The sequence below is a fragment of the Manis pentadactyla genome, chromosome 7 (genome assembly GCF_030020395.1).
Source record: "Manis pentadactyla isolate mManPen7 chromosome 7, mManPen7.hap1, whole genome shotgun sequence".
Taxonomy (NCBI): domain Eukaryota; kingdom Metazoa; phylum Chordata; class Mammalia; order Pholidota; family Manidae; genus Manis; species Manis pentadactyla.
Window position 1 is genome coordinate 125695669 of NC_080025.1, and position 25294 is coordinate 125720962.

Below are 25294 nucleotides of genomic sequence, written 5' to 3' on the forward strand. Positions count from 1 at the left end.
CAGCAGTCTAAGTTGAGAGTGAAGAAAAGTGGGAAATCATGTAACACCCTTAGTGCAGCCACAGTTATTCTTCTCTGAAAATAAGGAAACAGAAATAATACTAAAGGAAAGTCTCAGTAATACAATAATAATAATAATAGCAACAAATTCCTGCAAAAAAAAATCCCTTAGACCTAGTTTCAAGATAATGGGCTCTCATTTCATTTTTAAATGAATACATGCTACACAGAAAAACAACCTTTGATTAAATCTAGAGCTATTCAAATCCTCTGAGCCTGTGAACATACCATAAGGTGAAAAAACACCCTGGTGTTCACAGGTTGGCCCATCTGTAGTAAATTTGCCAATGTGAGAGAGGAAGAGAAGGAGAGCAGATATACACTTCAAATAGTCCCTCTCAAACTTACCAGGGCTTCTACAACAAGCTTGTCCTTCATCTTCAGAGCACCCATGGGGAAATAACAACCCGAACACAATATGTTGAATTGTAATTTTGAATAAATGAAAATGGTATCATTCCACAAATTATTCCATAGTACCAGTAATTGGTAAATTATGCAGGCCTCATCAAAACAGTTGACATGCACAATGACATTTAGAATAACATTACTCCATCTTGATCTTGCTTCCATCTGTGAGACTCCACGATTAATGCATCTTACCATAACTTAGCGTGTTGTCACCCTGCAATAGTGCAAGTAGGTCCACAGGTGTGGGGAAAATTGAAATTCCTGTGGCCAGGATCCTCACCTGAACCTAAACTACTTGATGATGTAACTGGCCTGCTGCTAGGCTACTGCTTCCACACCTGTAGGCAATAAGCTATTAAATGAGTCACTGTATAAAGAGTTCAGCCCAGTGCTCTGGATGGAGGCAGAGACAAGGAGGATTACAGGTCTGCAGACTGTTGAATGCAGATGTAATTCTAGTGCTCGAGCTATCCTGGGAGAACAAGCTGGGTAATAAACCCTTTCACCCCAAGAACATTCCATTAGCATTCCTTGGTCTCAATGAATCCATAGTGAACTTGCCCTGGGGCTGAACTTTCATTTTATCCACACTCCACCCCTCCAGGATTCTCACCTCTCAATCTATGTGCCCTCAATCCTCTGCAATGGTCCCTGTGCAAGAAAGCTGGAGCATTGTAACCAAATTGCATAATAACAACAGAGGCTACAACAATATACAAATAACAAAAATTACAACAAATAACCCTCAAGCCTGAGGAGATTCATTGCCAGCAAGTGGTCATCCTGGCTGTATTCAAATCAGTTCTACTCAAAGGAGTTAACCAAAAGGACTATGGGTGGGCCTTACAATACCCACCTTCTCCAGCCTCTCCAGCAAAAAGTCTTGCAGACACACAGGCCCATCTTGAGGCTTTATCTCTGCCTTCTGCTTTGTCCTCAGCAGCCAGAACCGCTGCTCCAGTCTCAGTTGTTGCCACAGCTCCAGTCCAATTTCTTTCCGTCTGCTCCTGCCTTTTCAACCAACCCACATCTGGGTCCTCACAACCTTCACGGGGCCCTTTAAATTCTTCCTTCGAGAAGCAGACCGTATTTCCTTTTGCGCTTGAGCCTGAGGATAGAAGCAGAGCATGGAGTGCTCCGTGACCTGGGGAGGGGGCTGCACCTCTCCTGGAGGAACCCGTGGATGCCGAGTCCTTCTGGCTTTCCACTAGCTTTCAACCACGTGGGGTCTCAACCAAGGAGGGCCCGATGCCTCCAGCACCAGCAGGGCCTCCACCCCCACCTGTTCGTCCAACCTCCGCTCCTCCATTTCTGGGGCTGACGGCTCCACTACATCCTTCACCTGCCCCATGGCACCCAGCAGCCTGCACTCCCATACTGCTGCTTCTCATGCCGCTCCTTTTTGGGCCACTGCTCCTTCTCTGCTGCTTCCTCTCGGGCCACCACGACATCCTTTACTATTTCCACAGCACTTCGTAGTGATGCCATTTCAGTCAGCAGCAAATTTTCTCTCTTTTGGGGTGGACCCCAGTCCTCCACCCCTTCACAGTATCACATGTCCATAGGGGGACAACAGAATGTCTCCCCGTCCATAGGTGCAGCCTGCTGAAACACTCCTTCCATGAGGGCAGTTTTTCCTTTTCCTTGGTCACCAATTAATCCTGCCAACTGTCACCAATTGTCTTGCCAATGGGTTTCAGCCCTGGTCAAGTTCACTATGGATTCAGTGTGACCAAAGAAATGACAGTAGAATGTCATTCTTGGGGTGAAAGGATTATACTCAACTTTATTTAGGTCAATCACTAAAATCCCATTCAATCAGAGTGAGTTGTATGCAGCAAGCTGGTCTCTGCCTCTGGGATTCTCAGCCCCACAGCTGTCCCCTGGGCCTCTGTCCTCAGCGCTGCCACCACTCCAGCCTTAGCTCTGCTCTCCTGCAACCTTGCAGCTGTGCCACCATGTCACCCAGAGCACTGGGCGGAGCTCTTTACATAGAGTCAATAATGACATATTGCCCACACATGTGCAGTGAGCTAGCCAACCAGGGCCAGGTGAGAATCCTGGACATAGGAACTTTCATTTTATCCACAGCAAGATAACAGGCTTTGTGATATAGTGATTCAGAATAGGGAACCAAAACAAATTCTTGAATGTTTTGGACATATTAAAATTGAAATATTTGGCATTCAAACAGATAACTATCATAAGGCCTATGAAATTGCTTACTCTTTTGAAAGGAATGACTGAACTCCAGAGCCAGATGAGCTGGGTTTGAACTTTTGTTCTGCTAAACTGCATCATGCTGTTGGGCAATTTAACTTCTCTGTGCTACAGTTTTCTCATCAGTAAAATGGAGATAGGAATTGTGGGGAAGTTGAGGTTCCTATGGCCAGGATCCTCACTGAACTTAAACCACCTGATGATGTAACTGGCCTGTTGCTACACTACCACTTCCACACCTTTAGGCAATAAGCTATTATTGTGCTCTATAGAGAGCTTGGTTCAGTGCTCTGGGCGGAGGTGGAGACTCTAGTGCTTGACCTACCGCCAGGAGAACAAGCTGGGTAATAAGCCCTTTCACCCCAAAGAATGTTTTGTTGTCAATTTCCTTGGTCACATTGAATCCATAGCAAACTTGCCTGGGGCTGAAACCCGTTGGCAAGAGAATTGGTGAAGGATGGCAGACTTCATTATTGACCAAGGAAAAAGACAGGCTGCCCTTATGGGAGGGGTGCTTCAGCAGGCTGCCCCTGTGAATGGGGAGACAGTGGATTGTCCCACAATGGGTATGTGGTCTGAGGTGGGTATGTGGTCTGAGGTGGCTTTCCTCCTAGAGGGCTGGGCCCCACCCCAGGACTGGAGGCAAGTGGAGGTGATACCTGAGGGAGTGGGGGTGGCCCTTGGTATACTAAGTAGGTCTTTTGAGAGACAGAGTGTCCATGAGGGAGCAGGGACTGTGGGTTGGCAGCTTCTCACAGTTTTAAAAAAGTCTACAGAAAAGAAGGACATGCTTCTGAAAAAGACCCAAGAAACGGTGGCACGAGAACATGAACTGCAAACTTTGGTGGATTCCCTTAAGAAGGAAATGGCATTGATGCAAGAGGAGGCAGCACGAAAACGCTGGCAGCAAGGTGCCATTGAAGAGGTAAGAGATTGCTTACAGAACGAGAGGGCAGCACTGCCAGGTGCTCTGAAGGAGGAAGAGGCCATCAAGGAAAAATATGAACTCCCGAGGGAAGCACAGGCAGCGGTGGCACGAGAACGCCAGCTGCGAAGCATTGAGGCGAAGGTAAGAGAGCTGCTGAAGACAGCTGGCATTGCTGTGAGGCACAGTAGAAAAGATAAAGGTTGTAGCAGAGGAGGCACTCAGGGGAGGGGAGAGAAAGGTGCCATCAACCCCAGAAATGGAGGAGCTGGGGAAGGATGAAGGGGTGGTGCCGGAGGCACTGACCCCTCCTGTATTGAAAGCATGCCCAGTGGTTGTAAAGAAAATAAAGACCCAGCAGCTGAAAGTTCCCCAAGGAGAGGAGCAGCCCCCTCCCCAGGTCGTGGAGCACTCTATGGTCCGCCCCTACACTCAGGCTGAGCTGGTGGATTTGGGATCCCGCTTCAGGCAGAAGCCCTCCGAGTCAATATCAGCTTGGCTCCTGCGTCTGTGGGACTTAGGGGTGGATGGAATTGTTCTGTCGGGATCAGAGATGGGAAAGCTGCCTTCCCTGACAGTGTGGCCCGCCTTGAGGCAGCGATTACAAAATGCACATCAGACAGCAGGGAGTCACTCCTTCCTCGATTGGCTTATGGATGCACGTCGTGCTGTGTGGCCCAATCAGGGTGATCTGCCATCCTCTCCTGTTAGATGGCAGATGTATGCTGAGCTCCAACAGGTGTTACAAGAATTAGGCATAAGAAATGCCATCTATAGTCCAGAGATTTTCACTACAGGGATGAGAAATACTGTGCTTTAAATGGCTCCCACATCCCTCTTTGGGTCTCTAGTGGCCATTCTTTCCCCCTCACTTAGGGCATCCCATAAGCGAGGTGACACATACAGTAGCAGACTTAGGAGGGGCTGAAGCAATGAGAACATAGAAAGAAAGAAGGTCTGCTACTCACAAGAAGAATTTAAAGGGTCCCATGAAGGTTACAAGGACACAGATGTGGGTTGATTTAATACGGGCAGGACCAGATGGAAGGAAATTAGATGGGAAGTAAATAGGATCTTACTAGAGCTATGGCAACAGCTGAAACCAGAGCAGCAGTCCCAGCCATTAAGACCAAAGAGGCAGAGGTCAGAGACAGAGCCACAGTTCTGGCCTGTGTGTTTGCAAGAATTCCTGCTGGAGAACGAGCCAACCTCACTTGAGCCCACACAGGAAGATGATTGGGGATCACAGTTTGACTGAGGGGAAGGTCAAGGTATCTGCCCTGAGGGACCAGGAGGGAAGCAGAGGCCACATGTTGAAATAGCCATCCATTAGTCCCCAGTGAACATACGACGTGTTCCGGCTCTGGTGGACACTGGGGCTGAATGTTCACTGATTCATGGTAACCCTGAGTGGTTCCCCAGGAACCCCACTATCATAGATGGATACGGGGGTAAGGCTATCAGAGTTAGAAAAGCCCAAATCCCTTTGGGAGTAGGGCATCTACCCCCAAAAGAGTATACTGTGTATATATCTCCCATCCCTGAGTATATTTTGGGTATTGATATCCTGCAGGGTCTATGGTTGCAGACCACTGCAGGTGAGTTCAGACTGAGAGAACGTGTGGTGAAGGCAGTTCTGAGGGGACATGCTAGGCACCTGCCCATAGCTTTGCCTGTGCCTCAGCTGGTGACTAATACCAAATAATACAAACTGCTTGGAGGGCATACAGAGATTGGAGAAACTCTCCAGGAGCTGTAAAAGGTGGGTATTATAAAGCCCACCCATAGTCCTTTCAATTCCCCAGTGTGGCCAGTAAAAAAGACAGATGGCTCCTGGCATATGACTTGGATTACAGAGAACTGGATAAAGTCATACCCCATATGCATGCTGCTGTCCCCTCTCTTGCAGGCCTGATGGATACCCTCAGCTATGAACTAGGAACATTCCATATGTGGTAGATCTTGCTAATGCCTTCTTTTCCATTGACATTGAGCAAGAAAGTCAGGAACAGTTTGCCTTCACGTGGAAAGGACAGCAATGGACTTTCACCGTCCTTCCACAGGGATACCTCCACAGCCCCACCATCTGTCATGGACTTGTAGTCCAGGACTTGGCTACATGGGAGAAACCACCAACGGTGCTGCTGTACCGTTATATTGATGATGTCATGCTCACATCCGATTCTCTTTCAGATCTAGAAGGTGCAGCACCTAGACTGCTACAACATTTACAGGAGAAGGGACAGGCTGTGAACAGTACCAAGGTTCAGGGGTCTGGTTTGTCTGTCAAACTCTTGGGGGTCATCTGGTCCAGTAAGACCAAAGTTATACCAGAAGCAGTTATAGATAAAGTCCAGGCCTTTCCTACCCCTACAAGTGTAGCATTGCTACAGGAGTTTTTGGGTCTTCTAGGCTACTGGAGAATGTTTATCCTGCACTTGGCACAAATTCTGAAGCCCTTATACCAGTTGTACGAAAGGGCATCAGGTGAGACTGGGATGAGACATGTGCATCTGCCTTTATTACAGCAAAACAGGCAGTCAAGGTCATGCAGGCCTTGAGTGTGATAGACCCATCAAGGTCCTGTGAGCTGGATATTCATGTGACTGAAGATGGTTATGGCTTCATCTTTAACCATATGGGGTCTCTGGCAGCAGCTTGAATGAACTCTCCAACCTATTGGATTCTGGTCACAACTCTGGAAAGGGGCAGAGGTATGATATACTTTGATGGAAAAACAACTGGCTGCCATATATCACGCCTTGCTGGCTACAGAACCCATCACTGGAATGGCCCCAATAAAGGTAATAACCACTTATACCATCTTGGGGTGGGTACAAGACTGTACCCAAAAGCCAAGGAGTGGTGTGGTGCAAAAGCCCACACTGGCCAAGTGGGGTACTTACCTACAGCAGTGTAGTGCCCTCTTTAGTAGCCCCTTGAGTGAAGAACTCCAACACTTATTGGAGCCGGTGACATATACTAGTGAAAAACAGGAAGAACTTGCTTTTGAACCATTAGTAGCAGAGAGTCTCTATCGGGAGGGAAGAGCCCCTATACCCAAAGATGCTTGGTACACAGACTGCTCCAGCCATGGGCAGCCCCCCAAATGGAGGGCCATAGCTTTCCATCCTAAGATTGAGACAATATGGATGGAAGATGGTGAGGGGAGGAGCAGCCAATGGGCAGAGTTGTGGGCTGTGTAGCTTGTGATCAGCCAGGAGCCCTCCCCTATAGTTATCTGCACTGACAGCTGGGCTGTCTATCTGGGCTTGATCCTGTGGCTACCAACCTGGTACCATGCCAATTGGCTGGTTCATCACTGACCCCTTTGGTGGCAAGAATTGTGGCAAGACTTATGGGCCTGTGGTCAGACCAAAATAATTACAGTATACCATGTGACAGGTCACTTGCCACTGGCATCCCCAGGAAGTGATGAAGCAGATAAATTGGCCCAGATATGTTGGTTAGAAGGAAAGCCTGCCTCTGATGTAGTCTAATGGTTACATTAATATTTGTTGCATGTGGAGCAAAAGACAATATGGGCTGTAGCCCACCGGTGGGGCTTGCCTTTGACCTTTGAAGAAGTTATTAGGCCTGGCAGAAGTGTGTCGTGTGCTCCAAAAGGGACTTTCACCAAGTTCCACAGCAACATGGGACAATAGCTAAGGGGCCTATACCCCTCGTCAAGTGGCAGATAGACTATATTGGGCCTCTACCTGTGTCAGAAGCATATCGGTATGCGATGACTTGTGTGGACACAGCTACTGGACTTCTGGGTGCTTTTCCTGCCTGTTGTGCAGACCAGCAGACAACCAAAAGAGGCCTGGAGTGTCTTTTTTCTGCCTATGGCCAACCACAGGTGATTGAGAGTGATCAGGGCACCCATTTTACTGGACATACACTGCAAGAATGGGTGCAACAGCTGGGAATCAAATGGAAGTTTCATGTGCCATACAATCCTACCGCAGCAGGCATGACAGGGGCACAAAGGCTTGTTAAAATCCGAACTAAAGTCAGATACCAATAGTCTGCGGGGATGGTCATTCCGCTTATGGACGGTGCTACAGCGTTTGAATGAGAAACCCCGAAAGGGAGCCCTGAGCCCTGTAGACATGTTAACACATATGGCTGCCTTCCCTATACAACTGCAAGTACAAACAAAGGAAGAATCACTGAAGCCAAGGTTCAGCCACCAGAATAATATCTTGCTGCCAGTACTAACTGCACTGAACCCTGGAGTGGACGTGGCCTTGGACCTTTCGACACATGGACCAACAATGGCTGGCTCTCCTGGTACCTTGGGGACAAGGCCTGGAAGCTGACCTCCTGTGTATTCCTGGAATAACAGCAGAGTGGCCTCCAAAGGTCACAGTGGTATACCCTGAATGGCCAGAAGGTAGGAGCATCTTACCAGGGAGTTTTGTTTTATCATTATGGCCAGTGCATGCACCTCTAGAAGCACTATATATAGACCCTTCAGTAACCCCCATGGGGAAAGGAGTGAAAGTATGGTATACTAGACCTGGAAGGGACCCCCTTCCTGCTACAGTCCTATCACAGGATCACTCTCTTGCATGCATCCTACCTGATGGACAAGATTTGCCTATGTTGGTATCGTTAAAACATGTTTCTTATCACCCGTACGGTCTTTGTGGATTGGGAACTTCCTCTGGCTTGAAGATTATTATAATTTTTGTTACCTGTATCAAAATCTTGCTGTATCTTAATTTTTGTTGTTATCTCTAAGTTGTTGTTATCCTCTGTTGCTGTTGTGGAATCTGGTTACAGTGCTCCAGCTTTCTCGCACAGGGACCATTGCAGAAGACTGAAAGTGTATAGATTGTAAGGCAAGAATCCTGGAGGGGTGGAGTGTGGGGAAGTTGGGGTTCCTATGGCCAGGATCCTCACTGAACTTAAACCACCTGATAATGTAACTGGCCTGTTGCTAGGCTACCGCTTCCACACCTTTAGGCAATAAGCTATTATTGCGCTGTATAGAGAGCTCGGCCCAGTTCTCTGGGCGGAGGCAGAGACGCTGCTGCTCAACCTACCGCCAGGAGAACAAACCGGGTAATAAACCTTTTCACCCCAAAGAACGTTTTGCTGTCAATTTCTTTGGTCACATTGAATCCATAGGGAAACTGCCCGGGGCTGAAACCCAATGGCAAAACAGGAATAGTCCCTATTTAATTGGGTTATAAAGAGAATTAAGCAAGTTAACATGTGTATAACACTTAGAACAGCATCTGGTGCATAAGATGTACTCTGTAGGAATCAGTTGTCATTATTTATATAGTACTGTGGTCAGGGGAGCCTCCAGTAGGGTGCCATTTTAGCATGCCCAACATAAAATAAGCCCTTGGCTAGGTACTTCTGGATGCTTGGACCCAAAAAATCCAACCTGACTGATGATCTAGACCAACAGATGAGCCCTTCTGTTGCAGTGTTAAGGAGGTGCATATGTTCTCTTTTGTCCAGGTTCCTTCAGCTCCTGAACAAGTGTGCTCTAGATTAGTGTGAATAAAATGAAGGTTCCTGTGGCCAGGATTCTCACCTGGCTATGGTTGACTAGCTCACTACACACGTGTGGGCAATATGTTGCTGTTGACTCTATATAAAGAGCTCTGCCCAGTACTCTGGGTGACACGGTGGCATGGCTGCAAGGTTGCAGGAGAGCAGCAGAGGCTGGAGTGGTGGCAGCACCGCGGACAGAGACCTAGTGGATGGACATGCGGGCAGAGAGGCCCAGAGGACCGCCGTGCGTGTAAAGAGGCCCAGAGGTAGGGACTGGCTTGCTGCATGCAGACTTGCTCTGAGTGAACGGGATTTTAGTGATTGACCTGTCACCATGGAAAAAAAGTTGTGCATAACCCTTTCACCCCAAGAACGTTCTACTGTCATTTCTTTGACCACACTGAATCCATAGTGAACTTGCCCAGGGCTGAAACCCATTGGCAAGACAATCAGCAAACATTAATAAACTAAGAGATGCCATAACAAGACCATCCAAGCATCACCACTTTGCAGAATATGGTCATACAGTAAAGTTCACCTATACTAACATTTATAGAACTGTTTGGATAACTCAGCACTTCAAGATCCAGTATTTCAGAATCAGCATTACAAGCATTTGTTATCACTGTACCATAGAGATGGAGACATACAAGAGTAAGTTAAACCTGCATCATTATATCCTACAAGTAGTCTTTTTTTTCTTTTCTTTTTTACTAAATGTCCCTGATGTTAAGTATGCTTATGTAACATTTTGTTTTTCTTCTTTTTTGAGTCTCCTGTTGCTTGGACTCCAGGCAATAAGGACTGTATCAAGTCCTCTTTTATTGTGTTCTTTACCCAGCCCCCTACCACAGACCGATTACCCTTGGAATGTAAAACAAAAAAATCAAATATCCAGACCTAATATGCACTGTAACAGTAGTTCCTAAACATTTTCACCCCCTTGTATTTTCTTTCCCCACAAACAATGTTTTGAAAGATTTTATTTACTGAAATACAATCATTGGCTAGCCATTTATTTGTTGAAGGATATCTAGGTTGTTTCCAATTTTTAGTTATTACAAATGATATTATGAACATTTGTGTACAGGTTTTTGTGTAAACATAAGCTTTCATTTCTCTGGTATGAATATCCAAGAGTGCATTGCTTGGGTGTATGGGAGATGCATGTTTAGTTTTATAAGAAACTTCCAACATTTTCTGGGGTGGCTGCACCATTTTACCTTCCCACCAGCCATGTAGGAATGATCCATTTTACCTACATCCTCATCAGCATTTGCTGGGGTCATTAGTTTCACTGCAGTGCTTCTGGTAAGCATGTAGTAATATCTCATGGTGGTTTCAATTTGCATGTTTCTAATGACTAGCAATGTTGAGCTTTTCATGTGCTTATTTGCCATCTGTATACCCTCTTCAGGGAAATGTCTGTGTGTTTTTTACTCATTTTCTAATTGCATTGTTTGGTTTTTACTGTTGAGTTTTGAAAATTCTTTATATATTCTAGACATTAGTCCTTTATGGATATGTAGTTTGCAAATATTTTCTCGCAGTCTGTAGCTCATCTTTCCATCCTCTTCACATAGTCTTTCACAAAGCAAACATTTTTAATTTGGTGAGATCAAGTTTATCAGTTTTTCCTGTTATAAATCATGCTTTTTGTATCAAGCTTGAGAACCCCAGAGCAGGAATCATTACACCAGAACTAGGGTGACCACTTCATCCAGGATTGTTGGGGACTTTTCTGGTTTGAGCACTGAAAGTCCCATATCTTGGGAAATACCCTCAGTCCTGAGGACACACACCCTCAGGACAAACCAGGACAGCCGGTCACTCTTCACTAGAACCAAGGGAACCCACCCCTCTTTTGCACCAAAGCAGCCTCAGCTGAACAGTAGAGCCAGGGAGACACCACGTCTTATGGCTTAGAATCAGTACACGATGTCATTGACCCATGAGTAGTTGTGATGCTACAAAGTTCTGAAGGGCACACGTGGTAACTGATGTTTCCTCTCGCACCACGATAGGCATGATGCTCAGGAAAGGCAGCCTGGCAGGGAAAGAGAGTTCCACTGGCATAGTCATCCCACTGTCGCCCCCAGCTTTGGAGTCTTCATATGAGGCAGCTCTTCTCACCATTCCCCTCCCCGCATCCTCCCTCATCTAGTTCAACTCTTCGGGTGGGGCTCCTCAGTCCTGGGTGCACACTATTTTCCTGTGAGGAGTGCTTCAAAACTGCAACTGACTGGGCTCCACCCCAGACCAATTAAATGTGACTCTCTGAAAGCCGGAGTGGGGCCCAGATATCTATTAATTATAAAATCTCCCCCGGTGATTCCCATGTGCAGCGAGGGTAAGACCCTCTGCTATGGACTCTGGGAGTGCAAACCACCTAAGGATAGGAACAAGCCCCAGTGTACCTGCAGCTCCTAGCACTATGCCTGCATGTAATCAGCATCCAATATATATTTAGTAATTTTTTAAATGAGCAAATAATATAGAAATGATCAAAGATTGGAACCAAATATTTACTTTGTTTCTCCTGCTTGGAATTTTAAGAATCAAATCAGGTGCAAGATAAACTGCAATATAAGCCTTCCTAAAACTAGATTGTGCCCAAGCCCTTCCTAATCTCCCAAACAGCTACTGGAGTTGAAAAGTCAAGAAATGCCTGATTGCATCCATGGGCACTTTTGTTCCCATGATTGTACAGATAAATACTTGGCTCTGGGACAGTGAGAGCTATTCCTCAGCTCCAGGTGGGTTAGAATCTAGAGCCCTGCAGCATCAGCACCACCAAGGAGCTTCGTGCAGATTTTCAGGCTGATCCCAGAGCAACATAACCAGAATGTGCATTTTAACATGATCCCAGATCCCTCCCATGCTCATTAAAATTTGAGAAGCACCAGTTTAACCCTAGTGGCTGAGAAGTTACTGTGGGAGAAGTCAGCCGGCTCCTCGGCACTGTGGGAGGGTCCTTAGCACCTGGGAGGGTGTAGGAAGGGAAGAGACCCTCAGATGAAGTTGAAGAGGTGAAGCCACACCCAGAGGTCAAATCACAGAGCTTTTTGACCTTCATAAACCCCTCAAAGCATCTAAGGATTGAATCCTTAGCTTTATCAAGTCTAAGCCTTGAGCTTGAAAGATTAATGAGCAAGCAAACTGACATAGCAGCTTAATCTATAGGTACCATAGAGTGGTATGGTAAAATATCGTAAAAATAAATTTATTTTTACTTCCTGAAGGATCTGGCTGAAGTCAGGGCATGAACAGATAGTATCATCCTGAGATGGCTCAAAGAAGGCAGCCATGTCTCCAATTCCCCAGCAGCTGAGGCCACTCATGGAGGTTCGCTCAGGAGGCAGAGTGGGTGGGCCTCCTCGCTCCCTCCCCCACGTGGCCAGAGTTCATAATTCCCACATGACGTCCACCGTGCTGGGCAATCTCCTCAGAGCGCCAAGATCCCTTAGAAACCCTTGCTGATCTCTCGCCCTGTTGGTGGTTTAGATTGGTTGTCAGCACCCTCACCAGCATTTACAATTCGTGGCTCTTATTTTCATGATTACTTGATCCCTAAAAGCAGCCTTCTGTGGGGTTTGCAGACAGATAAAGGTGGTGTGGTCATCTTTTCTTTTGTATAATAGGGGAACGTGTACCCACGAGGAAATAATTTATATTTTGCAAATTTTAAATACTTGATTGTACCCCTTTATGCAATTTTCTCCAGATTCTGGTATCACCTACACATCCTTTCCTGCAGAGATGATAGCTGAAGTCCATGGAGAACAGCTCCTAAACTAGGGTGAACATCAAGGGAAGGGGGAAATCCTCTACTCATTCCATCCAAAGCACCTCTCTGCCCTCAATGTAGCTACAGACACAGAAGCACAGAATGGAAGATCTCAGCTAGAAACTGTGTTGAAACAACTATGCTTTGCCCTGGATGAAATTGTTTAAAACTATTTTCTGCTTTACAACATCATACACAGAAAACATTTTTCATGTCTGGGCTGTGGCTCCAGGCAGTTTTTGCATTCTGCATTGGGAGGAAATTGATTAATGTGAATGTTTTAGCTGTGGTTGTTGTTTGTGTATAAACTTTTGTTAAAACAAGTACGGCAGAATAAATGACCTTTATGTAGACACCTATTAAGGCACTAAAAGGCTTGGCTACATTCATCTGAGACGCGTACACATAACGAGTGGAACAATGAGGGGATCAGCAGCTGCAAGGGGTTGAATTGAATTCTTCAACAATGGAAAAGTTTTTCAGACCCAAATACCAGCAATCAAAGAGAATTTTTTGCAGATAATCCAAGAGAAAGAAAATAATAAAATAAAAAAAATGCTAGCCAACTTTGCACCAGTTAGCATAAGGTTGCCATCTGAAACATGTCAGCTTAAGAACTGACCATACCACCATTCTTTTGCCCAACTGCAGTATTCAGAACTGTTTCCCCAAATAATCCCAGATGGCATGCCACAAAATTTCAATTCATTTTAAAAGCTTTCTTTGCCGTTATTATGTGATTGAAAGTGCAAAAGCAAGTTGCCATTCTCATAGCACTATTTGCATTGACTATTATCCCCTAAAATCCCCTTTAAACAGCTACATTGTCAGCCCATAGGCCTCATTTAGAACTACAAAAAAGCCCAGATTAATTCGATCAAAGAAAGAGCCAAGTACAAAATGCACTTTTCAAACTGTATCAGAGTGGGTCCGCTTTACAGATCGCTTCGGGGCAAGAACCGCAGGGGAAAGAAAGCCCTGAAATAAAGCTTGGTTACGAAGCGAAATAACTAGGTTTGGCTCCTTCTCTGATTTATTCGAGCACCTCAAGGTGAAACCTCCAATTAAAAATTCTTCGCGGGAAATGTATTTAAATATAAATGTGGAAACACCCCCCACCCCCGCCCCAACGAGTCTCTGCATCACACTGTACCCTTGGCCTCCAGCCACCATTCTTGGCGGCAGTTCGAAGCCTTGCGTGGGGAACTTGCCGGTAAGGGGCATTCGGAAGTCTCAGGCTCTGAATTAAGCCAAGGGACTCTGCCCTTGTGAACATTTATATCCGACTCTTTCATCCCATCCCCAGAGGAAATGTTTTAAGTCACCACAAAGAAATAAGTCGCTGGAAAGCAAAGGAAAACGGTGATGACAGCATTTCTTTTCGCAGAACAAAACATGCTAAGATTCAGGTCGAATTCCGCGGTTACAAGCCTGCCGCAAGCCCACCTTCTGCCGGCGGGCTGACGCGGCGGGCGGGAGGTCGCGGGGCTTATTGGTCGGTTTTAGTCTCACCTGGGGGTCTGGAGGTGGGGGAGGAAGCTGGGGTGAGCCAGGCTGGAGTCTGGGTTCTTAGGGATGCTCCATTAGTTTCCTAGGCGGGGTGAGCCGCGTCCGTTTCCACTGGAGATGGTGCCGCGGCGCTGCAGCCGGCAAGCTCCCTCCCTCTCTTCCCGAAGCCGTTCCCTTCAGCGGCTGCTTTTGTGCACTGAGAACATTTTACTGAGGAGGGAACAGGCTGCACAAAGGTAGGGCTACAGGACGTGTGCAGCAAGATGTGCGACCGCCTTTGAGAGACCAAGCAGGGCCAGGAGAGAGCTGAAAACGCAGGCAGCTGCAATAAATAGGAAAGTCACTTGCAGGAGGGAAGAATCAGGGACCATATCAGTCGGTTGTTTTCGTGCAATCTGTTGCTCTGGGAGAGATGGGCTCAAAGTCTTGAGCTGTCTGCTGTGCTGTTCCCCCAGCCCACCCTGGAAACAAAAGAACATCATGCTGCTGTAATCACATTGCATATAATGTTTAGAAAGGGCATGCTTACCAAGAGGCTCCAGTCGTAAAACAGAGGTGTTGAACTTCTTGGTCCCATGCTTAGCTAGAAATGCACAGGGCTATTTATTAAGTTATTCAGTTCACCAACCCCAATAACCAAATCCTCATAATCATCCTGAGGAATATCTAGAGAAAATGAATGTGGATACAACTGGGCAAACGGGATTTATTACTCCACCTCCCACCTGTGAAGCCAGGAAGACAGGAAAGAAGCAAATGGTGAACAGATATACAAGAAATAGAGTGGTTTTCAGTGAAGGAAAACATTCCTTTTCCCAAAAAAATCTTCCAGAAAAATTATTTGGAGTCTTTCCCTGATAGTCCCAACTTTTATCTACAGCAACCAGTACAAAGAAAAATGGTTCTGGTTTTTTGAGACCTAGATAAACTTTCTAAAATTCTGCAAACCTAAACCTGTATGGGAAAGGGGAAAACAACCACATCTATTGATTTATTATGAGACAAAAGTCTCTGTGAGAAAACATATATGCATGGTAATTTCTGTCTAGTGAGTTTTAACAGACTGTTAGCTAGTTGGAATGGGAAGGTTTCCTACAATTTTTTGTCGGTCTCGCTGGAGCCCTAAATGAAAACACGATTACTTCCCTTGATGGTAAATACTTGTTTGATCAATCAGGAATATTCCGAGCAAAATAAGAGAGGAAGATTACCACCTTCATGGTTTAGCACCACTGCCAGGATTCAGAGACCCATGGTGATCCCTCCAGGGTTCACAAGGACATTGTTTAGAGCAAATCCTTTGAGTATTCGGTTTGTTTATTTGTTTGTTTTAGTTGGGAAGGAGGATAAAGGGAAAAGTGTCTGGTGTATTGTGAAAGCCTCAACTCTTTGATAAAGGGTTTGAATCCTGATCCTGGCTCTGCCTCCATCAGAATGACCTCGGGCTGGTCACTTTCCCTCTCCAGGCCTTACTTTCCTCATCTATAAAACAAGAAGGCTAAACTACACCATTCCAAGGGCCATCCCAGAAGAAATACCAAAGAGTGATGACAGTTCCTCCTGAGAATGCAGACAATGGTAATACAATGAATCTAAAATAAGTTTCTTATGTGCTCTTCTATGTAACAGAATAGGTCCATTGGTACAGAGTGAGGCTTGAAAGGTTTTCTGTGGGCCTCCCAGAGGCTCTGGTCATCTCTGTGATTAACCTATGAATTAACTTCAATGAGGTCAATTTGAAATTAGCCACAAAGTTTCTGGCAGTTAGCAGCACCAGTGGATCCCAAATCTGAATCCTCCATAGGAAAGCTTACTTTATGTATCTGATCCCAACTATTAGTCCTCTAGAAGTAGCCTCTATGTTTTTTCTTCAGTCAAATGGGAAAACAGGATGCCATTTTTTTAAAGTTATTTGGCAAATATCTTTTAGGCTTTCTGTATTTATAAAGAGGAATTCTTGGTTTAGTCCTAAGTACTTCTATTACAAGCATTAGTATCCATACATTCATTCAAGAAGTATTTATTGAGTGCCTACTTTGTGCCAAGCACTATATTAGATGTAATAAATACAAGAGTGAAAAATAATGACCAGTTCTCTGTTCTCAGGGTGCTCACGCTATAGTGGAGGCCAGGAAGAGACAATAAACAAGCAAAAGGAAAATTAGAAATAGGAGGGTGGGCTACACCAGATTGGGTGGATTCCTTAGGAAGAACTAGCCATGCATAGCTCAAGGATGAGAGCACTCTCAGCAGAGGGAACACCTAGGGACAGAAAGAAAGCCACTGTGGCTAGAATGCAGTGGTAGAGGAAGTAAGTGGTGTGAAATAAAGTCAGAGAGGTAAACCAGAGCCAGACCTTGTACAACATTGGATTTTATGCTAATAGGAGGGAGTTTGAAGCACGTAGTGACATGATTTACTTTCCATTTTTAAAAAATACTCCTGCTGTGTGAAGAATGGATTCTAGGTAGTACTGGTGTAGAAGGGAGAACTATTAGTAGGTTATTACAGCAGTACAAATAGAGGTACAGGTAGCTTCAGTTGGGAAGTACTGGTGAAGAAAAATGAGCATATTCAAGATATGTCTTGGAAGACTTGGTAACTGAAGCAAATGGGGATGAGTCAAGGGGGAGGATACCGAGGGAAAGAGAGGAACAAGCTGTGGAAGAAGCGAGTCTAATCAGGTGGGTGGAACTGAGAGTTCAGTATGACAATGTTAAGGCCAAGTGACCTATTAAGCATCTATGTGCAAGACCAAGTGGGCGGTTGAACACATGAGTTGGAGCTGCAGGGAAAGGTCCGGGCTGCAGACAAGGTGTGTGAGTCATTGCAACAGGGCAAAAGATAGCCACAGTGAATCCTTCTGATAAAGACATTTCATCTCAGAATTTAGTGGAGCAGAAGCCCTGCCCCCCAGTTCATCAGGGATCTGTAGTTGGTGGATAAACCAGACACACCTGTGTGCTGCCTGAGGGCTCTCGGTCTCAGCTGAGACTAGGGATTTGGGACACTTGGTCTGGATCAGCTGCCACAGTCCAGTTGTGCCTATCTTTGTGCCCACACCCCACATCTCTCACATTTGACCTCCAGGTTTTTCCTGAGAACCCTTGAGGCACATCTGCTCCCACATATGTGAGGAAATGAATGCCCCATGGGGCGAGTCTTTGACCAAGGCAGGATGGTAGCTGACAGATAAATTCTTCTCCCTTCCACCTCCATATGGACAGCCCTGAAAAAATACCAAGCCTGTCAGAAAATGATCTCACAATGAGAAATCAGTCATTCTTAATCCAGGGGGTGGCCAGTTGAATAATGCATGCTCATATTTACTCACTCTCCTCTTCTGCCTTACTCCCCCTTTTACATCACTCTTCTAGGATTGCATTCAAATGGCAGGTGTCCAGGCAGAGGTGCCAGCTCAGATCTGGTGGTGCTAGGAGTACCTGTGGTGGATAAGAATACTGTGTGGAGCCTCTGGAAAGCCTCAGTAGAAGAGTTTATGCAAAACGCTAGATTAGGGTACAAGGCCACACCTTTTAGGCCAAGAACTATTTTCCACTTGAAAAACAGTTCTTGGTGTACCACTGAGACCTGACACCTAGTAGAGACTGACTTGAGATACCAATTGACTGTGCAAATGACTATAAGAATTGCTCATCCAGCTGAATATGATTCCATTCACTGAATCATGAGGTCAAGGAAAGCCCAGCAATCCATTAAATGATGGAAAATGGTATATTCAGGATTGGGTCTGAACAAGTCCAGAAGTCATGAGAACAAGTAGTCCAACTTCCCACCCACCTACTCTATTGTATTAACACCTCTTTGTCAACTCACTCCCACAACATCACAGAGGATTCTTAAACCAAGTAATTGAGGAAGACAGAACTCAAGCCTGGTCCATAAATGGGTCAGTAACAACATAAGAGCACAAAACCAAAATAAAACAAAACAAAATTTTAAAAACAGAATGAGTGACTGCTACTGCATTACTCAAGAATAGGCCCAAAGGACAGTGATGAAGGGAGATTCTCCCTGCAGGCAGAGCTCTGGGCTATATACTTGGTCCTCTACTCTATATAGAATGGCCTGAAGTTCGGATATGTATAGATTTCCGAGCAATGGCAAAAAAAATGGCTTACTTGTTTGGCCAAATCCTGAAAGGAACAAGATGTGAATATCGGGAATAAGGAGGTCTGGGGAAGAAGTATGGGGATGTATCTATGGAAGTAGATACAAAGTGCTTAGATCATTCTGTCTTATGTTAGTGTCCACAGGAGTTGTGCCTCCCAGATAAGTCTGTCACCAACCAGATGGACAGGATGACTTGTCTTATGGGCATGAGCCAGCCTTTCTTTCTTGGGCACCACAGTGCTTGTGCAATGGACCCATGCTGTATCCCTAGCCTCCATCCTTGTCACCATGCTACAGACAGCCTAAATAGCATGAATCATTTCTCCCTAAGACTGAAGCAGCTAGCATCACTGCTGAGTGCCCAACCTGCCCACAGACGGCCAATAGACTGACCCTGATATAGTGGCATGGCACTATTCCTTAAGGAATTACTTATATCATCTTCCATCCTAGATGGAATAGTAGTTGTTCTTTCCAGATTTGACATGTGCTTGAGATAAGGTTTGCCTATCCTCACCACAAAGCCTCCAATAGCACAACCATCCAAGGTTTACAGATGCCCCTGCTATTGACACTGTATCACACATATGATTGACTTGGTCCATTTTGCAGCAGAGGAAGTATGAGAAGGAACATATGCCCACAGACTCCACTGCCTTACCAGTTGCCGCATTGCCCTGAAACAGTCAGGCTGACAGACCGTAATTGCCTTTTAGGACCCATTTAAGTGCTGGAATCATTGAGTTCTCTTCCAGTACATGGCACAGACACTGAACCCACAGGCAGCACACAGTTCTGTATCTCCAAAGCTGGAATACCCAAATCCAAGGCCCAGGGGTGGAAGTGTCATTAGTCCTTCTCACTATCATTCCCAGTAACTCAGTCACAGAATTTGTGCTTTCCATTCCTTTAGCCTTACACTCTGAGGGGTTAGGAGTCCTGATCTTGGGTGAGGATACTTTTACAGGGAACACAGTTAAGACGTCTACTAACCTTGACCCCTCCATTCCTATTTGGTCATTTTATCTCCTCATTTCACTAGACCAATAGACAATTAATTACATGAGCTTATTTCTAATTACCATGAGAAGCTAGGATGGATGCTACGCAGTGGGGTCAGGAAGGGGTGTGTCTGAAACCCAAGGGGCTTACCAGGGTACCTCTTGGTGCTTCCATGCCCAGTAATAACAAGGGGCTGGACAATGAGGCAACCAGTGCCTGACCAAGCTAAGGCAACTAAGCTTAGTTCCAGAGCAACAATTCTTTCTTCAACTACTTTTTCACAGGCTTATGTTTAATTACATAAAAATCACAAGTACATTACATGTAAACAGGTTATATCTTTACAGTTATAAAGACAATCACAAATACAATACATATAAACAGGTTTCAGGACAAATACAATTGATTCCTGGTAACATTCAGTCCACTAATAAGGACAGAAAACTGTGGCATCCTTTGATCAGTGGTTCTCAAAGTGTATCCCCATCAGCAGTGTTCCCTGGGAACTGGATAGAAATGCAAAATTCTCAAGCCCTACCCCAGACCAACCAAATCAAAAACTCAGGGAGTGAAGTCCAGTAATATCTGTCTTAACAAGCCCCCCAGGCAATTCTGAGGCACATGCGAGTTTAAGAACCACTGTCCTAGGGAACAGCTCAGTAACCAAGAGCATTCACGTGATGGACAATGACTAGTGCATTTTACAGTGGAAAGGGAGGGTGTCCTTATTTAAGTAGTTGACTGGAATTCAGGTAAAAGAGCTTCTATTGTGTTTTAGTTAGGATGAGGTTTGGCTTTGTATAAACAAAAACTCCAAAACAGCAGTAGTATGTAAATAAACTTAACACTACAAAAATATACACTTAAAAATGGTTAGGATGGTAAATTTATGTTGCTTTTTTACCACAATTTAAAGATCAATTAATTAAATTTAAATTTAAGTACCAGTGGCTTAAACAAATTCAAAATTTATTTTTCTTTCATTTAGAAACCCAGGAGTAGGCAACCCATTACTTGTATGGCACTCCACTAAGTGACCAAGGACCCAAGTGCCCTCCAGCTCACTCCACTATCCCATCAGGGCCTTCATCCTCATGGTCTAACAGGGCTGCTAAAGGTCCAACCACTCAACTGCATCCCCAGCAGCAGAATGGAGCAAAGGAAAAGACAAGAGTCTTTTAAAAAGACCTTAAAAAGAGCCTTCACATAAATTCCACACAACACTTCCATTTAGCATCTTGTTGTCTAGTAATCCCATGGTTTTGCACAGCTGCAAGGAAACTTGGCAAAAGTCTTTTAGCTTGAGACACAACATGCCCACTTAAATATTGAGATACAATCACTAAAGGAAAAGAGAAGAATAAACATTGTAAGATAATTAGTAGGCTCTATCACTTATTGAACTATAAAATCGTACCTGCCATTATCCAACTCTCGAATAAAGAAATCTAAGTATTTCTAGACACTGCACTAAGTAGAAATACACATGGATTCAGCTGTCTTTTGAGAAATAATAATTCACATTTTTCATGAGATTTTTAAAGGGAAAAGGGGAATAAAAATAACCTTCACCAAGGCCTATTGAACTGAGTGCCAAGCACTAGACCTTTGCATCTGTCATCTCATTGTCCACCACCAAACATGGTAGGAAGTCTAACTTACTGTAATAGGATGGGCTAGATTTGATGCAGTTAAAAAGAAAACTCACTGGTCATTCATCAGGAGGCATATAGGGAAGTGGAAGAATCACACAAGAATTCCTCTAGGTCAAAGAAAGGGACATGGCCACACCTAACTTCTACCAAGTGACCAAATGCCTGGGAGAACTAGAAATGCCAGGACTAATGGACCAGGGTTAGAAAGCAAGCTCCTTGAGGCCAGGAACAGTCTCACTGCCTTTGTACCTAGCATCTGGCCCACATCCTCACACATCCAAGGAGAATGATCAATACATGTTTAAGTTGAATTGCTTGCCTAATGGAAGTTTCAAAATCTCCCCCAATCTTTCACATGAACTCCAATCATCTTTCTAGAACCACTCCTTTCCCAAAAGAATTACCTTCTGCAGTATTTATTCCTAGAAGTCACCCAGGTAATGAAAAAGTAAGAACTTGCTGAAAATTAGGCTTGTCCCAACTCTGTCCACACTGCCTGACACCCAGGGGAACGACTCCCCGACACAGCGCGGACACCAGCCCTCCAGCTGGGGAAGCACTTATTTTGGCTTTCATGCTGCTGTATAATTTTATGTGTCAAAATCCTGCCTTTAATCTGCCCTCTTACGAGGCAGTAATAACAAATGTTGTTATGGGAATTACATTTTTCCAATAATTTGGTTATACAGCAAACTAATCAGTTTTGCTTTTATGAAGAATAAAGTGCACCACACTGCTGAAATTGTTATTAGGGATTGTCAACTAAATAATTTAAGCCAGGCTGTTTACAAAAGTCCCTAATTACTGCTGGGATTTGTACAGTAAGATAGAGTTAATGGTCTTTTCTGTCATATCTCTTCTGTAATGTGATGACTTTGGTGAGCTTCCTCCTTCTAATTGTATAAAACAACTAAAGCACTCTGTTAAGTAAAAATGGCTAACAAAATAATGATGAGTCAAAACCCACCTAATTAAGACATGAGTGCCAGAGCTGAGCACAGAGCTGCTTAGGGACACACTCCTAGTCATTACTGGATGTCTCAAACACAAGTTGTGCATTAATATACTGAAGGAAACAGCCAATATTAACCATCCAAGCATTTTCTTCAGTACATTCTTAAGCCTCTAGAGTCAGGATTTTAACATCATTAGCAATGGGATGCTGGAACTAAATAACTTGACACCACATTTGAAAATAAATCTTATTATGTGGATTCTCATCCTACCTTTCAACTCCCCAGCCCACTTCTGGCTCCATAAACACTTTGTTTTTCTTTTTTAAATGGCCTTTTGCCCATTGCAGGCCTTTGATCTTTCTTATGAAGTCATGGAGGCATTTGCTGGCCTGGACTCTGACCCAATGCAGTCAGTGCAAGCAGCAAGGGAGCTGAGACAGAACTGCCCTGGCCTCAAGGCTCAAGAGCGCAGCCGACAAAGAGGTTCCCACGACGGTACCCTGGATCCCATATTACTTTTAGTCATCAAGTTTCCTTGCATTTTTCCTGGATATGACAGCTGGGACACTATCTTTTGCAATGGCTTTACCATCTCAGACTCAACCTCCATGCGTCTCCGTACTACCTAGGCCTCCAGAATCCATGAACATGGGGAAGGAGGTCATAGGAGCAGATATGAGTCACTAGGGGTCATGCCTGGAGCCTGATCCAATCTGTACTTGGTAAAGGTCTATTAGCACAAGTGGAAGAACTCTTACAGTGATGTGAAGAGTGGCATCTTGTCCTGTAAGAGACAGTACCTTAGTTGGTACAGCACAAGAGAAGGAATAGGAAACAGATAAAAAATAAAACCACTTGCCCATGAGGGTGACATCAAATGTGTCTCAATAAGGAACTGCTCTATCAACGGGGATGCGAGGAAGGATGAACAGGCTGAGGGCCCAGAGCAAAGACAGCCAGGAGAGCAGGGACAGACACTGCTAGCACACATCCCCTTTGGAGGTCAGGGACACAGGCCGCCCTGAGATTCTTTATCCTCCAAACAGATGCATAGGCCACAGGGATGTATGAGGCTCACAGAGCCCCTCCCCTGTGCCATCCTGGCCAGGGACTCCCAAAGGCATTTGTTTCCCAGAACCAGAGGTGCCTTTTATATGGGGACACCCTCAGGAGCCAGGGGGTGTGAATTCCAATCTGTTCTCTATTTCCATCAGCACATTCTCCATTTGATCTCCACAGGGATCAGAACTGCTGGCTGTCCCCTTGTCTGGGGCCAGATCAGCCTCACAGAGTGAACATTCTGCGGATTGTAGTAGGGGACAGGAAGGAAACCTAACACATGAGAAGAAAGAGGTGACCACTCAGAGTCCTAGTGAAGGAACTGGGGGGAGGGGAGAAAACTGAGAGGAGGTACTTTTCCAATCTCTTCTTCCTGTCCTCTAATTATTCATCACCCTTTTTGCCTCCTTGATCCTCCAAGCATTTTTCAGAAACTTGATTGCTATATAACTCACACACAAAATGATTCACCCACTTAAATATAATTCAATGATTCTTTTTGTAGGGTTTTTAGTATATGCACAAAGCTGTTCAACTCTTCACTGCAATCTAACTCCAGAATTCATCACCCCCGTCCCCAATATAAACCCTGTCCTCACTAACCATCACTCCCCTTCTGTCTCTGTACTCCCCAGCCCTGGCAACTACTAATCTGCCTTCAGTCTCTATGGATTTACCTGGTCTGCACATTTCATATGAATGGGATCGTTTCATAGGAATGCATCAGTACTTCATTCCTGTTTATGGTTGAGTATTATTCCATTGTGTGGCTGTACCACATTTTGTTTATCCATCTATCAGTTCACAGATATTTAGGTTGTTTCCCCTTTGTGACTATTGTGAATAATACTATTAAGAACATAAGTTTACAAGTTTTTTTTGTGGGAACATATTTTCAATTCTCTTGGATAATATTCTCGGGAATAAAATTGCTGAGTCAGATGATAACTGTGTTTAATTTACTGAGGAAATGCCAGACTGTGGCTGCAACGATTCTTTCACAAGAGCAAGAATGGACCTTCTCTGCCATTTAACCCCATGTTCTTTCAGGTTTTGATATATGTACAACTGAGCCTAATTATTACTGGCACACTTGGCCATTAAGTCTTTAGTGTTTTGTAAATGGGAACATATGTTTTAATTGCCAGGGTGTGTCTCTTATGCCCAATTAAGACTGGAGGCAATTTGAGGATGGGAATCTGGTCTTATCTTTCTACATCTAGATCTCAGAGACCTGTATGGTGCCATGCCCAAAACAGAATTAAATACTTCTGGATGTATAAATGGGCATGGGAGCTCACACTAAGCCTAAAGAATATAAAGAAGACAGGTCAGACTCACTGGCCTTCTCCCTCTGTGAGAAGTAAGAATTTCCTTTGTCCACCTTCAGTCACTGAACTGCACCTCCTACTCTACCTTTTTAATTACAGGACACTGTATGTTTTCTCCTGAAATTTATTTAGAGAGACACTAGGTGTTGCTGGTTTCCCATGAAAAAGAATATTGCTAAGAATTAATCAGTACCCAGGAGGCTTTATACCAAGAAGTTAGGAAGAATTTTGATGTCCTATTTTTGCTTTTGCCAAAGTTCTTTCCAGATATTTACAAAACATACAGTGGCAGGCAGAATAATAATCCCCTATAGATGTGCATGTCTTAATCTCCAAAACCTGTTAGGTTACATGGCAAAGGGATATTCAAGTTGCTAATCAGCTGACCTTAAAATACGGAGAGAATTATCCTGTATTATCTGGGTGGGCCTAAGGTAATCACAAGGGTCCTTAAGAGTGGAAGAGAGAGGCAGAAGAGAAGCAGAGGAAGAGGTGACTATAGCAGAGAGAGATGGAACATTGCTGGCTTTGAAGATGGAGGAAGGGTACCATTCCACTTGGGAGGTGGGTAATAAGCAAACAAATCCCAAGGCCAAAGGGGCTATGAGATCAAAGAAAGGTAGACAAATCCAGCTTGAATTCCATAGCGCTTTATTGAGGGGCGCTTACCTACAAAGCTTGTCCTGGGAGGCCCCAGGACTCAAAGATCTTCACTCCAGAGTCTACATG

At 44.7% G+C, this 25294-nt stretch overlaps 1 protein-coding gene across 1 annotated transcript in view; it reads left to right on the top strand.

Annotated features, from left to right (window-relative positions):
• The window catches only part of LOC118924397 (putative ankyrin repeat domain-containing protein 19), a 91860-nt gene that overhangs the window by 62284 nt on the left and 4282 nt on the right, over nucleotides 1-25294 (top strand). Inside the window, exon 2 of the mRNA XM_057504973.1 lies at nucleotides 22523-22670. Coding sequence (XP_057360956.1) covers nucleotides 22523-22670 — 148 coding nt within the window. The remainder of the gene's footprint in view (nucleotides 1-22522; nucleotides 22671-25294) is intronic.